This window comes from Giraffa tippelskirchi, chromosome 5, assembly GCF_054371585.1.
Source record: "Giraffa tippelskirchi isolate mGirTip1 chromosome 5, T2T-mGirTip1v1.2.pri, whole genome shotgun sequence".
NCBI lineage: Eukaryota > Metazoa > Chordata > Mammalia > Artiodactyla > Giraffidae > Giraffa > Giraffa tippelskirchi.
This window is the reverse complement of record NC_137279.1, coordinates 158,020,249-158,036,886: the sequence shown is the minus strand read 5'-3', so window position 1 is coordinate 158,036,886 and position 16,638 is coordinate 158,020,249. Positions and strand designations below refer to the sequence as shown.

The 16,638-nt window shown below is 33.6% G+C and overlaps 2 protein-coding genes across 6 annotated transcripts in view; one reads left to right on the top strand and one right to left on the bottom strand.

Annotated features, from left to right (window-relative positions):
* DOCK7 (dedicator of cytokinesis 7) overlaps positions 1–16,638 on the bottom strand; it is a 191,952-nt gene that overhangs the window by 113,150 nt on the left and 62,164 nt on the right. The window lies entirely within an intron of this gene.
* ANGPTL3 (angiopoietin like 3) lies at positions 404–7,664 on the top strand. The gene is given in 6 exon segments (XM_081486628.1): positions 404–898; positions 1,542–1,652; positions 3,967–4,221; positions 4,559–4,688; positions 6,306–6,572; positions 6,921–7,664. Coding segments are annotated over 6 exon segments (1,443 nt in total). The 3' UTR covers positions 7,106–7,664.

Here is a 16,638-nt window from a genome sequence, read left to right as displayed (position 1 = left end):
ATTAATTTTTCTTCAGCTTTAATGATGAATCTGTCAAAAGAGTTTGATATTTACTTGTAATTCTCTTTAAATATCATGACAAATTAAAATGAGCTTTTAAAAATAGGTAGATCTCCTAACACTAAAAATGCAGTTTTACAATACAGCAAAATTAAATACAATAACCATTTTAAATAATCAATTAAGGTTATTGCTCATTTCTTTGATTTCATTTAGTATTGATCTAACTCAGTCTGTAAGGTTACACTGATACAAGTTTACACAGCTTAATGATTAACTATATTGACCTGCCAACCTTACTGTGTCTGTGGCAAATAGTTATATAGAGAGTTCAGAAGTCTTGGTATGCTCCCAGGAAAAAAACAAATTCCAAATCGCTTGAAAGTGAATAATTAGGATAAAAATGTACACTATCAAGCTCTTTCTTTTTATTGCTCCTCTAGTTATTTCTTCCAGAACTGACCAAGACTATACATCACTTGATTCTGTATCTCCAGAGCCAAAATCAAGATTTGCTATGTTAGATGATGTAAAAATTTTAGCCAATGGCCTACTTCAGTTAGGACATGGTCTTAAAGACTTTGTTCATAAGACTAAGGGCCAAATTAATGACATATTTCAAAAACTCAACATATTTGATCAGTCCTTTTATGACTTATCACTGCAAACCAATGAAATCAAAGAAGAAGAAAAGGAACTTAGAAGAGCAACATCCAAACTGCAAGTCAAAAATGAAGAAGTAAAGAACATGTCACTTGAACTCGACTCAAAACTTGAAAGTCTCCTTGAAGAGAAAATTCTACTGCAACAAAAAGTGAGATACCTGGAGGACCAATTAACCAATTTAATTAAAAATCAACCTCAAATTCAGGAACACCTGGAAGTAACTTCACTTAAAGTAAGTAGAAACTAAAGAGCATGATTATGCTTTCAATGTGGATCTTTTCAAAAAAATATTTTAAGACATGCTACTTGAAATACTTTGTTGAACTGCTGAAACACTATATTTTTCTCATTTTAAAAAATGCCTCCAGGAAATAAACTTCCCATGATAATTTCAAGCCGGTTTTTGTTTCCCTAACATTATTTATGAAAATAACTGAACTTTGCATTTCAGATGAAAATTACAAGTCAGTTAAGCAATGAAATTTAGAACACTAAACTATTAAAATATTGCGAATTACTGGAGGTGAGTAAAAAGCTAAAGGAATATAACTTGTATAACTATTTTATCTTTAAAATGTATAAAAGTAATACATTAAATGGAAAACACTAAAATGCTGGGTTTTTTCCCCATGTAATTGAAGTAGTTCCAAGTTCAGGAAATCAGGTTTTGGAGATGGTACAGTTTAAACAAAAAACAAAAACAGAAGTATGTACTATGTGAAAGAAGCATGCAAGAGGAAAAGGTTTGCCAGTATTCATTTTTCTAATACACTATTACTTTAAAAAATTAGACTGTGTCAGTGCTATAGGAAATTAAAAAGTCTAGCTAAACAGGAAAGAAAGAAATCTCTAACCAACCTACAATCTATGTCCAGACTTTGGTAGAACAGCAAGATAATAGCATTAAAGACCTTCTTCAGCTTGTGGAAGAACAATACAGACAATTAAACCAACAGCGAAGTCAAATAAAAGAAATAGAAAATCAGGTAAGTCAATATCTTAATAGTATGTCTAATCTTTTACATAAACATAAGGTTTATGAAAATATGGACCCTAAAATTATTTACAATAATTATAGCCGGATAGTGAATAAAAGGATCACATCAGCATGACTGTTCAGTTTGCAGGCTCTGAAGCTAGTAAACTACCTGGGTTTGAATCCTGGTTCTAAAACTTGTGTGACCTTGAATAAATCATTTAACCCCTCTCTCAGTTTCCTCTCTCTCAGTTTCCTCACATACTCTAGGTAGACAGTAAGAGAACCTGTCTTATAGGATGGCTGTGAGAAAAAATAAAGAATTCATGCAAAGTATATCCTCAATATAGAAGCCAGAGAGATTTACTTAAAATTTAAATTACACTATGTCTCTCTTTGTTTGAAACCTCACAGTGGCTTCACATCTCACTCATAGTGGCCCCAAAAGACTCAGATTACTTAATTATTTCTCTGACTTCATTTCCTCTACTGTAGTCATATTAGCCTTTTTACTGCTACTCAAACACATCAAACAAGTTGCTATCTCAGGGCCTTTGCCTATGTTGCTCTCTGTCTGGAATGCTCTTCATCTTGGTATTGGCATGGCCCACTCTTATTCCCTTTAGGTCTTTCTCAAATACAAAATTCTCCAAGAATCCTTCCCAGATAATTTAATCAGAAATTACAATCCCCTACACCCATGCTTGAAACCTGCTCTCTCTTTCATTACTTTCTTTTTTCTCTTAACACTTACCTTTATTTAACATAATATATATATTTAGTTATTTATTCTGTCTGTCCCTGCACTAGAATGTAAGATCCATATGTACAGAAGTTTCTGTCCATTTTTTTTTAATTGCTGTAGGCCCCAAAATATAGACTGTCTGATACATAGTAAACACTTAATAAATACATGCTGAGTTAATAAAGGTAATGTCACATTTAGTACAAACAAGTCAATAAAAACTTGCTGTGATTAATATTACTATAATTATTAGAAGCTACATACCTAATAATTAAAGTTTAATACCCAACAGTATAATTTTATCTACAATATAAATAACTGGCTAGGTGAGGAAGGGAGATACCTATTTATAGACTAAAGCCGTGCCAAAATCTAAGCATTCCAGTATATACTACCATAGTTCAGAAATATTAATTAGTAATAATACTATTAAACAGCCTTTCAGGAATTTCAAAAATAATACAGACTTGGAGAAACTGGTTAAAAAAATAGATGCCAAGGACTATAAAACAAATATTATAATTTCCACTAAACAAACACATGATCTTTAGTAATTTTATGACATAATTTTAGTAAGTTACTTTTGCTAATTTATCAATCATTATTTAGTAGGGTATTTTTGCTAACTGTCCAAAAAGGGGTTTTTTCCAACTAATTTTGATTTCCATAATTTCCTTCTTACTGTATGTTATTTTTCTTTTTTCCTATATATTTTACTATGAGTAAATGAACCTACTTACAAAAGCAAAATGTCACTATTATAAAATGATACACATCTTGTCTAGTAATATAATGTATGAAGAATTTAAAACAATAAATTTCTAAGTTGGAAGAAGCCTTAGATCATCTGACACAACTTATTCAAATTTAAATTTACAAACCAAACTCTAAAGTTAAGTGACTCTAAGATCACAGTCACTTAGAAAAGACCAACATACAATAGGTGAACTTTACAAGAGATCCTAATGGATTATATCCTAAGAAATGCCATTTATGCTGACATCAAAAAACTAACACTATTAACACAAGATATTATATACTCTGCTTTTCTCAAGTCATCAATAACACAAACTATCAGTCAACAGATTGCAAACCCAGCACAACAGACAATGAAATATTGAATATATGAAAAGCAAACAAATAAACCTGCCAATTTGCTACCTCTACAAATACATTTACATGTCAAAAACTATCAAGAAAGCAACCTTGTTCAAACTACTGTTATTGTATCTTAAGACCTACAACTGAAAATTATGAAATTTGAAACCTGCCTCTGTCATTGAACAGAATATATATTACATTCATATAAATAAACATATTAAAATACTTTAAGCAAAGTCTCTGCCTTTGGTCTTGCTGTTTTTTGATCAATTTCTGTTTTGTGCCTTGGTATCTTTCTCTATTTTTTGAACTCATTAAATAATGTGCCTGATTAAATATTTTGAGAACAGGAAGTCTGTATAATATGTATAGCATTACTAATCCCTCTTACCATTGAAAACAGTAACATATTATGAACTCAGATTTCCCCTAATTAAATATTCAAATTTTTAAAAGTAGATTTGTATTCTTTTATCAGTTAAGAAGAACTGGTATTAAAGAATCTGCAGAAAATTCTCTATCTTCTAAACCAAGAGCACCAAGAACTACTCCCTCTTTTCACTTGAATGAAACAAAAAATGTAGAACATAATGGTAAGATAATTTGCTGGGTTTCTGTCTTGAAGCTATTATCATCAAATTTTTCCTCTATCTTTGACATTTCCATCAAAAATCCCTATTCTCAGGGCCTGTTCTAGACTAAAAGAGAGTAAAGAGATACATTCAACAAATATGTGTCAACCTAAATTGGATCTTAGTGATTTTTTTAAACCCAATAAAATATTCTTAAGACAATCAGAGAAATATGAATATAGACTTGCTATTACGCAATAATCATTAATTTTCTTAGATGTAATAATGGTATTACAGTTATATAAGAGAATAATCTCATGTTTAAGAGATGCATGCCAAAGTATCTAAGGGATTAAGGGTCATGATGCCCTTCATTTAACTTCTTGGGCCCACAATAAATAATAAAATATTACCATAACAATGTTAATAACTACCTTATAAACCCACCAATTAAAACCAAACAAAAAAACAGTATTTTGTTACAACTATCAGCATCAGTCTACTGAAAATACAACTTGTTCATTATATTCAGATAGTTCATGGACATTAATTCAACATCGAATAGATGGATCACAAAACTTCAATGAAACCTGGGAAAACTACAAGTATGGTTTTGGGAGTCTTGATGGTAAGATGACTTCATACATTCATTCACTTGTTAACTAAAACATATTTATTAAAAATCTATTAATAAAGCCCATTGTGGATTTGGCATTAGAAATACAATGAATGAGGAACAGTCCCAGCATTCTTAGAAATTATTAGCAAATAGTTACACATTTGTAAGTACTGAACTTATTACAAATGTCTTTATTTGAATTATACTTTCCATAATTACATGTGTGTTCTATGTATATATTTATCACAATTTAATTGAATGGCTTCTGATTATCATGATTTTAAAAGATAATTTTGGTTTAAAAGTATTATGTGTTTCAAATAAGTAGTAAATGCTATGAATGAACTACAAAGAAAAACATCCTTATCAGTGGTCACTCTGCTTTCTTATTAACATTTTAGATATGAACTGTTTGGAAGTTGGAAGGTACAAAGAAGCTGTCAGCTGTCAGATCTAAACAAAATGTTTAGATTTCAATTATTTAAATATTATAAATGTATATTATAGAATGTGTGGTTTAAAATAAATTTAGTTAAGTCAATGCAAATTATTTTATTTTGATCACAAAATAAATAAGGTTAAAAATAAAATAAGCTAAATAAAAATAAGATAGAGGTTTAAAATACAAAAAGCACATTATAAAAATCCATGAGTTATGCTATGCACTCATTCATAAAATGGGTAACATCCATTATTATATCATTTTTAAATGTTCAGGAGTATTTGACTATTTAAACAGTTTTGGATTCAAACTACCAATTAAATCCCAAACTAAAAAGTATAATCCGTGATATGCTTTGTAGGCTCAAGTTTTCCTAAGAGTGACAATCCAGAATACTCATTTATTTCTACAAGGAAGTAAGCCATCTGTAGTTTGCAAGTCTTAAAATGAAATATGCTGATTCAATAGCAGTAAAGAAATTCTGACCTTTTTCCCTTAAATACTTTAATAAAAGGGATAATTAAAGAGAGATTGTGATAATTAAAGAGAACTGTTTCTATTTATGTTATGTTTTTCATTCCAAATAAAATGTTTTAAACTACAGCAAAAAGTTATTAAGAATAATGCTTTTATAGCTTTGTATTTTAAAAAATTTTTTATTTATTTCCTTCTTTTTCTACAAAGAAAACATACATACCAAGAAAATATCAAACACCAAGACCATATGAGAGGAAAATAACATTATTATCCAAGTCTCTAGAAATACTTAACAAATCTCTTCACAGTATATGGGTATTTAAAAAAAAAAAAAAAAGTTGATTATAAAGCCAGTACACATAAGGACCCAGAAGTTAGATAACATTTTACCAATGACCAGCCCTATAAATACTTATAACAATCTAATAGGTTTCACCTGTGAAATATGCCTGATAATATCCAGTTTAGAAAGGATAATCAGACTCTAGGTAGGCCCATGAATATTTTAACAGTTACTGTAAATCTAACTATCTTCAATAAAACTGTTTTTAAAACAAATATTTTAAGAAACTCTAAAATAACCAACGGATTCAAGATGAAAACAGCTAAGCTACTTACAGCAAAAAAAAAAAGAAAAACTCTCAATTAATGGTCACTGCATAATCTACAATTAACAATCCACAGATTTCTACAACTTTTCTTTTCAGGAGAATTTTGGTTGGGTTTAGAAAAGATATACTCCATAGTAAAGCAGTCTAACTATATCTTACGAATCGAGCTAGAAGACTGGAAAGACAACAAGTATTATACTGAATATTCTTTTCGCTTGGGAGATCATGAAACCAACTATACACTACATCTAGCTGGGATTTCCGGCAACGGCCCCAAGGCATTTCCAGAACACAAAGACTTGATGTTTTCTACTTGGGATCACAAAGCAAAAGGACATTTCAACTGTCCAGAAAATAATTCAGGTATCCTCTTCCTAATATCAAAACTTTATTTTCATATCTTCAAAATATCTTCCCAGAGTAATAGCTAATATCTTTCAATGTCAACTCTTTAAAATATGAATCCAAAATAAACATTTTCTCTATAGGTAAATGTCTCTTAACATATGTGGTAATTTGATTCTAGTTCAATTATGTATTTTACCTCTAACGTTTCTCAGATATTTTATTTTTGATCAGATGTATGAAACATATAAATCATTTAAAATTGGAAAATATGCATATAACTGAAGATGCACTCACCAGGTAAATATAATAACAGAAACTATATATGAGTCTGTATCTATTAAAATGTGTATCTATCCTTTTTAGGAGGCTGGTGGTACCATGATGTATGTGGGGAAAACAACCTAAATGGTAAATACAACAAGCCAAAAGCAAAAGCTAAGCCAGAGAGGAAAGGAGGAATATGCTGGAAGTCTCAAGATGGAAGGCTGTACTCCATCAAAGCAACCAAAATGCTGATACATCCATCAGATTCAGAAAATTCTGAATGAACTAAGGCAAATTTAAAAGCCAATAAATTAAACATTAAACTCATCCCATATTACTGTGGTTTAGAAATCCAGTATTAAATCCCTAATAGAAGGCTTAGAAATAAATTCTTTATATTAAAGCCACTACCAACTTAATATCAAACATATCATCACATCACTTCAAAGAACACCATTTACCTTTCTCAATCAGAATATTATGACAATCATTTATTCATATATTTTGTGATGTGTGAATAAAATTTTAGACGGTCACGATCTAAATTTTAACCAATGGATGAAATTTCAAATAACCGTTCTAAATAAAAAACTTACAAAAAAATGCTTAAAGTTATCATGTTAGCTAACTGTACAACTTCCTCAGTTAAAAAAAAAATTTTCTTGCTAAAATTCTAAACTTGAATAAATATAAACAATTAATAATTGTACAATTATTAAATGATGTAATATTAATTTCAAAACTAAAATAAGTTGAGAGTACATGCGAAAATTGGTAACGTGTATTTTAAAATTGATACTAATTTGCAGAAGAATAATTTGGAGTAAGTGTTTGGTATGCTTTATTTATGAGGCCAAATGGAAGCAGGATGAAATACTGTATTGAAATAGGCTCACGCTGTTAAATATAGTAGATCATAACTGCTAAGTCATACTGACTTTAAATATCAAGTATCATTGTACGTTATCTGTTAACTTGTATGGACTCTATACATATTTTAACTCCTGAAAGTGAAAGTCATTCAGTCATGTCACACTCTTTGCGACCCCATGGACTACACAGTCCATGGAATTCTCCAAGCCAGAATTCTAGAGTGGATAGCCGTTCCCTTCTCCAAGGGATCTTCCCAACCCAGGGATGGAACCGAGGCCTCTCTCATTGCAAGTGGGTTCTTTACCAGCTGAGCCACCAGGAAAGCCCAAGAATACTGGAGTGGGTAGCCTATCCCTTCTCCAGCAGATCTTCCTGATCCAGGAATTGAACCAGGGTCTCCTGCATTGCATATTGTCTGGACTCTATACATATTTTAACTCCTAACGTTGTGAGAAACAAATAATTTTAAGGTGATCTTGTCAAAATACAGTAAGAAAGAATGTGTTTGTGGCATCAAATTAAAGTTTAATAATTTATTTCCCTTGGACACAGTGTGAGTCTAATACTAATTTGGAGGTTTTCAAAGAGAATTAAGAGTCATAAAAAGTTACTGAATGATTAAAACAAACAGTCTGAGGAATGTTAACATTTCCAAATTCACTAAAGACTCAGTCCTCTAAATTACAGACATTTAAATTCTTGTAGTTTTTTATTGACATCTAATAGGAGTATGATTATGCTATTTCTAATTTAAATGATTTAAATTCTAAATACTCAAGGATTATTAGAGGATATTCTGACCATAACATCATTTGTCAGTATTTATTATTTTTAAGTTTCTAAAGAAACCATCAAAGAGAAATAAAATCTTGAATTAAATTCAATTTTTAAAGATTAATTTAAAAAAAAAAAGAAAAAAAGGATAGTGCCTAAGTTATGTCATCATTGTTACTCAGTCACTCAGTCATGTCTGACTCTTTGCAACCCCATGGACTGTAGCATGCCAGGGTTTCCTGTCCTTCACCATCTCCCAGAGCTTGCTCAAAGTCATGTCCATTGAGTCAGTGATGCCATCCAACCATCTCATCCTTTGTTGTCCCCTTTTCCTCCTGTCTTCAATCTTTCCCAGCATCAGGCTCTTTTATAATGAGTCGGCTCTTCCCATTAGGTGGCAAAAGGATTGGAGCTTCAGCATCAGTCCTTCCAATGAATATTCAGAACTGATCTCCTTTAGGATGGACTGGTTGGATCTCCTTGCAGTCCAAGGGACTCTCAAGAGTCTTCTCCAACACCACAGTTCAAAAGCATCAATTCTTCAGCGCTCAGTCTTCTTCATGGTCCAACTCTCACATGCATACATGACCACTGGAAAAACCATAACTTTGACTAGACAGACCTATGTTGACAAAATAATGTCCCTGCTTTTTAATATGCTGTCTAGGTTGGTCATAGCTTTTCTTCCAAGGAGCAAGGGTCTTTCAATTTCATGTCTGCAATCACCATCTACTGTGATTTTGGAACCCAAGAAAATAGTCTTTCATTGTTTCCATTGTTTCCCCATCTATTTGCCATGAAGTGATGGGACAAGATGCCACAATCTTCATTTATCAAATGTTGAGTTTTAAGCCACCTTTTTCACTCTCCTCTTTCACCTTCATCAAGAGGCTCTTCAGTTCCTCTTTACCTTCTGCCATAAGGGTGGTATCATCTGCATATCTGAGGTTATTGATATTTTCTCCCAGCAATCCTGAGTCCAGCTTGTACTTCATCCAGGCTGACATTTTGCATGATGTACCTTGCATGTAAGTTAAATAAGCAGGGTGACAATATACAGCCTTGACGTACTCCTTTCCCCTTTCTGAACCAGTCTATTGTTCTATGTCCAGTTCTAACTGTTGCTTCTTGACTTACATACAGGATTCTCAGGAGGCAGGTAAGGTGATCTGATAGTCCCACCTCTTTAAAACTTCTCCACAGTTGTTGTGTCCAAGTTATGTAGCGACTCACATTAATCAATAAATATTCACCATTATGTATTTTTAATTATTCAATATGTATTTTTAGTATACAACACATTCAAATATTTATGATCTATGTGGATCCTACACAAATATTTTGTTCCAAAAAATACAAAGGAATAAAGGCAGGAATTAGCTTTCATTTTCTAAACCATATTCAAGCTGTCAAAATTGACCTTTTAAAGCAAGAGTGCCAAAATGGCCTTTTTTTCCCCCCAAAAGTAGGAAGCTTTCAAATGCAAAATAATGTTATTTAATATAACAATTTTTTCTCTGTTTTCCAATTTTTAAAAATTCTCACACAGTGTGCTGCATTTGGTTTCTTTCAAGAATACTGAGTTTTTTCCTGCATGTGAAGCTCAGATTGAGAGAGAACTCTGTTAGAGAAAGGATTTTTTTCTTTATGCTTCACAAATTATGTCCTTGGGCCTCACCAATTTGCCAAAAGGGTTCTAACTGCACCACTAACACAACTGTCGAATCCAGTGACCTCTCAGTCCACATTCCCTTTGATTTCTTTACTATTTACTAATAACAAGATTCTCTTCTCAAACTTGACCTTCAGTTAGTTTGCTTCCACAGTACTACTACTCTCCATATTTGCTTTTGTTTCTGGCTGAGCCAGCGTAGCATGCAGATTCTGCACTTCCTCTGCAGTGGAAACACAGAGTCTTAACCACTGGACTGCCAGGGAAGCCCCGAGTCCATCTTTAATGCCCTATTTCTCCCTAATATTTAGCACTGTGGACCCACGTACAATATTCAATCATCTCTTCTATTCAGAACTCAGAAATTCTATCTACTCTCATGGATTCATTTATTTTCCATGAATAAATTTCCCAAATCTACATATCTCTCTCTCTCCAGTTCCCCTTCTTCCACTGCCACCTGCCATTTCTCCTTTTGATATGCTCTAGCCTCTTCAAACTCAACTTATTAAATAACAAATCCATCAAAACCTTACTGCCTCTGCTGGTCTTCCCTTTTACTTTTTCACATTCTCCACATTTCTTTATATACCTTAATGGCACTACCATACTTCCAGAGGATTCACAGGACTGCCAAGGGTACTAAGAACCCTAATTCTAAAGGGAGATCTATCATCATATGATAACCTAGTTTAAGAAAAATTAATTACATGTCTCTCATGTCATAATACAAGTGGTACAGTCTTCCTGTGCTACCGTGAAGTATATATAGGACCTTGCCAAGCAGAAAGGTTTAGGGAGGCATTCTAGACAAATGAAATGGCATTAGGAAAGTATACAGCGGGGTTTCGAAATAAATAATTTATGATAAGAGCCGAGGGTTTGTGTTGGGCAGGAAATGGTTAAACAAGCATTTTGGGGTCAGGTTTTGGAAACCATGAATACCTGGAAGAGATTTGGATCTTGCTTTGTAGGCTTATGCGCCTCTAATTGGGGTACACATTCTTATGAGGGCACAGCTAAATGACAAATGCAAGTCCATGGGATTAACATGACACATCTCCCAGGAGTATCACTTTTTTGTTTTAGGGAGGAAATAACTATTTTTATATGAAGCGGATTTATGAAGTAGAAAACAGAATTCATGTGCAATTTTAAGGTAAGAGTCTTAAATTTAAGATAAAATCCTAATAAGATTCTAATATCTTTCTCTTTCTCCCTTGCCTTTCACTTCTCTTCATTCCTCAGCTATTTGTAAAGCCTCCTCAGACAATCTTTTTTTGTTTTCTTTGCATTCTTGCATTTCTTTTTCTTTGGGATGGTTTTGGTCACTGCCTCCTGTGACACTTCTGAACTCAGTGCTAGAGAAGACTCTTGAGAGCCCCTTGGACTGCAAGGAGATCAAACCAGTCAATCCTAAAGGAAATCAACCCTGAATATTCATTGGAAGGACTGATGCTGAAGATGAAGCTCCAACACTTTGGCCACCTAATGCAAGGAGACAACTCATTTGGAAAAGACCCCGATGCTAGGAATGATTGAAGGCAAATGGAGAAGGGGATAGCAGAGAATGAGCTGGTTAGACAGCATCACCAAGTCAATAGACATGAATTTGAGCAAACTCTAGGAGATACTGAAGGACAGGGAAGCCTGGCGTGCTGCAGTCCATGGAGTCACAAAGAATCAGACATGACTAAGCAACTGAACCACAAGAAAGCACAGATAATCTCACTTCTTCCACAAATATCCTAATAAATGGAGGCCTTTTCTCTGAAACCTTCCAGCATCACTGTCTGGACCCCTTCAAACAGCACTTGGCAATTAAAGACAGAAAAATAAGTCTGGCAAATTATAAAACTAAAGCAGTGAAAAACAGTAGCAAAAATCCCAAGAGCACCAAAGGTAGTTTATTTACTTGCTCTTAGTGAATTACTACAAAATGTCTATACCAAGAGGTTACACTGAACTAGTATAAATTTTACTGAGAGCAAGTGTATACATTTCTTAGGTCAGGGTTACTTACTGTAGTATAATCTATTTACACACTGTCAATCTAGTATCAGCATGTTTTCATGCTTGTACTTTTTCTTCCTAATAGCATAACTCATGGTAATCGATTAACTTATTCATTAATCAAAAATGCATTCATGAATCAGTATTTATTGTGTACCTAATTACTTCCTTATAAAGCCTGTTGCAAATATATTGTTACATATTCCACATTCTGTTACAGAATAATCAAATGTCTTTTTTTCCCCATAAAAACCACAAGCACTGTACTTATGCATTTACTACTAAGTGATCATCCAACACAGTTCTAAAAATGGAAAAGAAAGTAACCAAATGTTGGCCCTTTTATCAAAGTCCAGAGTGTTTTCATGGCAAATCAAACAGGGCAAAATTACTTAACTGGTGTGAAATGTGCAGTTCAAGGTCATGAAAATAAGATTAACAATCTCCCTAGTAAGTCTTTATAAAATGAGGTTTCAATGACATTTTAGAAAATATAAAATCAAGAATTCCATCTCAGACTTAAAAACCATTTTTCTAAATTCATATGTGTAATCTCAAGGACAATCATACATCTAACAACATGATTACGTTTATTTGACAAAGCAATAACCTACAACCTTAAAGATTTAAGACTGTTTATCTTTAAATAATCAACTAAGCCTAACACTAATGACTAACTTTTATTGAGTATTTAATATGTGCCAGGTACTTTCCAACACCTTAATCCAGGGAGATACTGAAGGCTCTCAGTATGAGTAAACCAAGAACAAAAAATACATCGGAAATAAGAACTCCATTGCAAAATAAATCCAAACAGAATTTCTAGGAAAACAGTGAACAGGCTCCAAGACAACAGCTGTACAGTAAGCCAAGTGAGCCTTGAAAACTTCCCCTGCCATATTAACTTATAATTTAGTTGCAAATGGACTAAGGAAGGTACAAGAGAGGAAATAATCTGATGGATTTTACTGTATTGCAAGAAGCTTTACAGAGATGACAAGTATTTTTTTTCAAGGTTTATGCAAGTATATGTATTTTTTTTAAGGAAGAGGATATCAGAGTTAAATCTTCAACTTCTATAGCAATCAGTAGATATTTTAAATTGAAAAAGAATCAAAAAATAGCAGCATGAACATGTTATTTAAAAACAAGGAGTAAAACAACAAAAGAAGGAGCAAAGATTGATAGACCATAAAGTCACTATTGACAACAGTGACTGACAATAAAGATTAGACATCAAGGTAGGGAAAGGATGATTGGAACAAGATGAAGGACCTCTGTTTTTAATTTTAAGCCTTATGGCACAAAGTGAACTCTAAGTATACTCATATAATTTGTTTAAAATCCATATATGTAAATAAATTTTAAAAGATAAATAGAAAAATGAAAGAAAAGACCCTTCAAAGTCCCCAATTTTCATTTTCCCTGACTCTGAAATAATCCAAGTAGAAGACAGATACATACAAGTTAGGAATGTTCTGCATGAGAGTCATATACTAGATAAGAGACAGGATTGACAACATCTAAGTTGTTTAATACCAACCATGGCTTACTTCTTTATTCCATGTTCTTTTAAGTAGTCATATGTAGATATACACATATATCTATATATATAAAATAAAGTACATATAAAATTTATAGGCTGGATGAAGCACAAGCTGGAATCACAATTGCCGGGAGAAATACCAATAACCTCAGATATGCAGATGACACCACCCTTATGGCAGAAAGTGAAGAAGAACTAAAGAGCCTCTTGATGAAAGTGAAAAAGGAGAGTGAAAAAGTTGACTTAAAACTCAACATTCAGAAATCTAAGATCATGGCATCTTGTCCCATCTCCTCATGGGAAATAGATGGGGAAACAATGAAAGCAGTGACAGACTTTATTTTGGTAGGCTCCAAAATCACTGCAGATGGTGACTACAGCCATGAAATTAAAAGACACTTGCTCCTTGGAACAAAAGTTATGACCAATCTAGACAGCATCTTAAAAAGCAGAGACATTACTTTGCCAACAAAGGTCCTGTTAGTCAAAGCTATGGTTTTTCCAGTAGTCTTGTATGGATGTGAGAGTTGGACTATAAAGAAGGCTAAGCGCTGAAAAATTGATGCTTTTGAACTGTGGTGTTGGAGAAGACTCTTGAGAGTCCCTTGGACTGCAAGGAGACCCAACCAGTCCATCCTAAAGGAAATCAGTCCTGAATATTCATTGGAAGGACTGATGCTGAAGCTGAAACTCCAATACTTTGGCCACCTGATGAAAAGAACTGACTCATTTGAAAAGACCCTGATGCTGGTAAAGATTGAAGGCATGAGGAGAAGGGGATGACAGAGGATGAGATGGCTGGATGGCATCACCGACTCAATGGATATGAGTTTGAGTAAACTCTGGGAGTTGGCAATGGACAGGGAGGCCTGGTGTGCTGCAGTCCATGGGGTTGCAAAGAGTCAGACATGACTGAGCGACTGAACTGAACTGAACTGAAAACTTATAGAAGAATATCTGTATCACCTGTTTCTTTTTTTTTTTAACCTGTTTTTTTTTAACCTTTTTTTTTTTTTAATTTCTTTTACGCATGGTTCTTTTAAAAGCGGTATATATTTCATTTACCCTATATTCCAGGAATTTTACTCACATTAAGTGCCAATCACATGCAATGAAGTGCCAATCACATGCAATGGTTTGTGCTCTATACCCTCACAAAAGAATACAGGTATTATCAACCCACATTTGATTAATAAAACTGAGTGCCAATAAACTAAGTCATTTGTTCTAAGCTACTAAACAGTAAACAGTGGAGTCAGATATCGTACCCATACCTGTGCGACTCTAAATCCCATTCATACCACTATACAGTGTCTTATTTCTTAACACATTGAATAAGTATTACTGTGTACTCTCCACGTGCTACCACACTATTTTATATGCTGGAGATAAAGTGGTAAACAAAATAGACAAGCCCTTGCCCTTTACAGTAATTACATTCATATAATAATTCAATACATATTGTAATGCCAGATAATGATAAATATAAGGAAGGGTAAAAGCTGGAGGAGAGAAGCAATTGATCTTTTAAGGTACGGTGATGAGAATGACCTTTAGGTAGATATATGATTGAATAAGGAATCAAGTCATGTGATGAGCTGGAGAAAAACACAATAGGCAAAGCAAAGAAAAAACTAAAAAAATCTTGGGCAGAATTTTGTTTATTCAAGGATGAACAAAAAGGCCATTGAGGCTAAAATGAGCAAAGTAGAGATTAGTAGGATGCTATGCTAAGTCGCTTCAGTCGTGTCCGACTCTGTGCGACCCCATAGACGGCAGCTCACCAGGCTCCGCCGTCCCTAGGATTCTCCAGGCAAGAATTACTGGAGTGGGTTGCCATTTCTTTCTCCAGTGCATGAAAGGGAAAAGTGAAAGTGAAGTCGCTCAGTCGTGTCTGACTCTTAGCGACCCCATGGACTGTAGCCTACCAGGCTCGTCCGTCCATGGGATTTTCCAGGCAAGAGTACTGGAGTGGGGTGCCATTGCCTTCTCCGGATTAGTAGGATACGAAGTTAGAAAAAGGCAGGAGCTAGATCATATAGTCTTATAGTCTTCATTATTTTTCTGCTTAAAATAGAAGACATTGGAGTACTTTAAGACACAGGACCAACTGATCTGATTGATTTACATCTTTTAAAAATCTCTCTGACTACAACGTTGAGAACTGAGAGGCATGGGTAGAAGTAAGAAGATCAAATTTAAAAATGTACACAAAATTCTAGATCAGCAGCCACCCAGTATTGTAGTATCTAGTTCTATTGATTATCAACCATTTGAAATGCAGCGCATCTAAATTGAAATGTGCTTTAAGTATAAAATACACACCAGATTTTGAAGATAAAGGAGTGGAAAAAAGCAAAAGAATTTTTGACATTTACTATATGGTATAATGATACTATCTTAGATATACTGGATTAAATAACCTATGATTATAATTAATTTCACTTGTTTATTGCTTTAATGTAGAAACTATAAAATTGAAAATTACAAATATGGTTCCCATGATATTTCTGTTTGACAGCGCTGATCTGGATGGTGACAAGTAGAATTTCAACAGTGGAGGAGGTAAGGAGTATTAGATTTGGGATTCATTTTGAAGCAGAGCCTACAAAACTTCTTGGAGGAGTAAATGTGAGGAATACAAAGAAAGAGAAATTATTTTGATTCCAAAGATTTTGCCTCAGGAACTGGGTAAACGGTGGTGAAATATACTAAGATGAGGAAGTTGAGGCAGAAACTTATCTCTGAGGTGCCCTGCTGGATATCCCAACAGACATGATAAGTTCTGGTCTCAGCATTCACAAATAAAGGGAGCCTCATTCATACAGAGAACATGTAAATAGCACCCCTGCAGTTATGCTGCATTCAGTCTAAAATCCTATCCAACAACCTCATGTCGAGTATTCTATGAGTAATATAGAATTACACCAAATACTGTT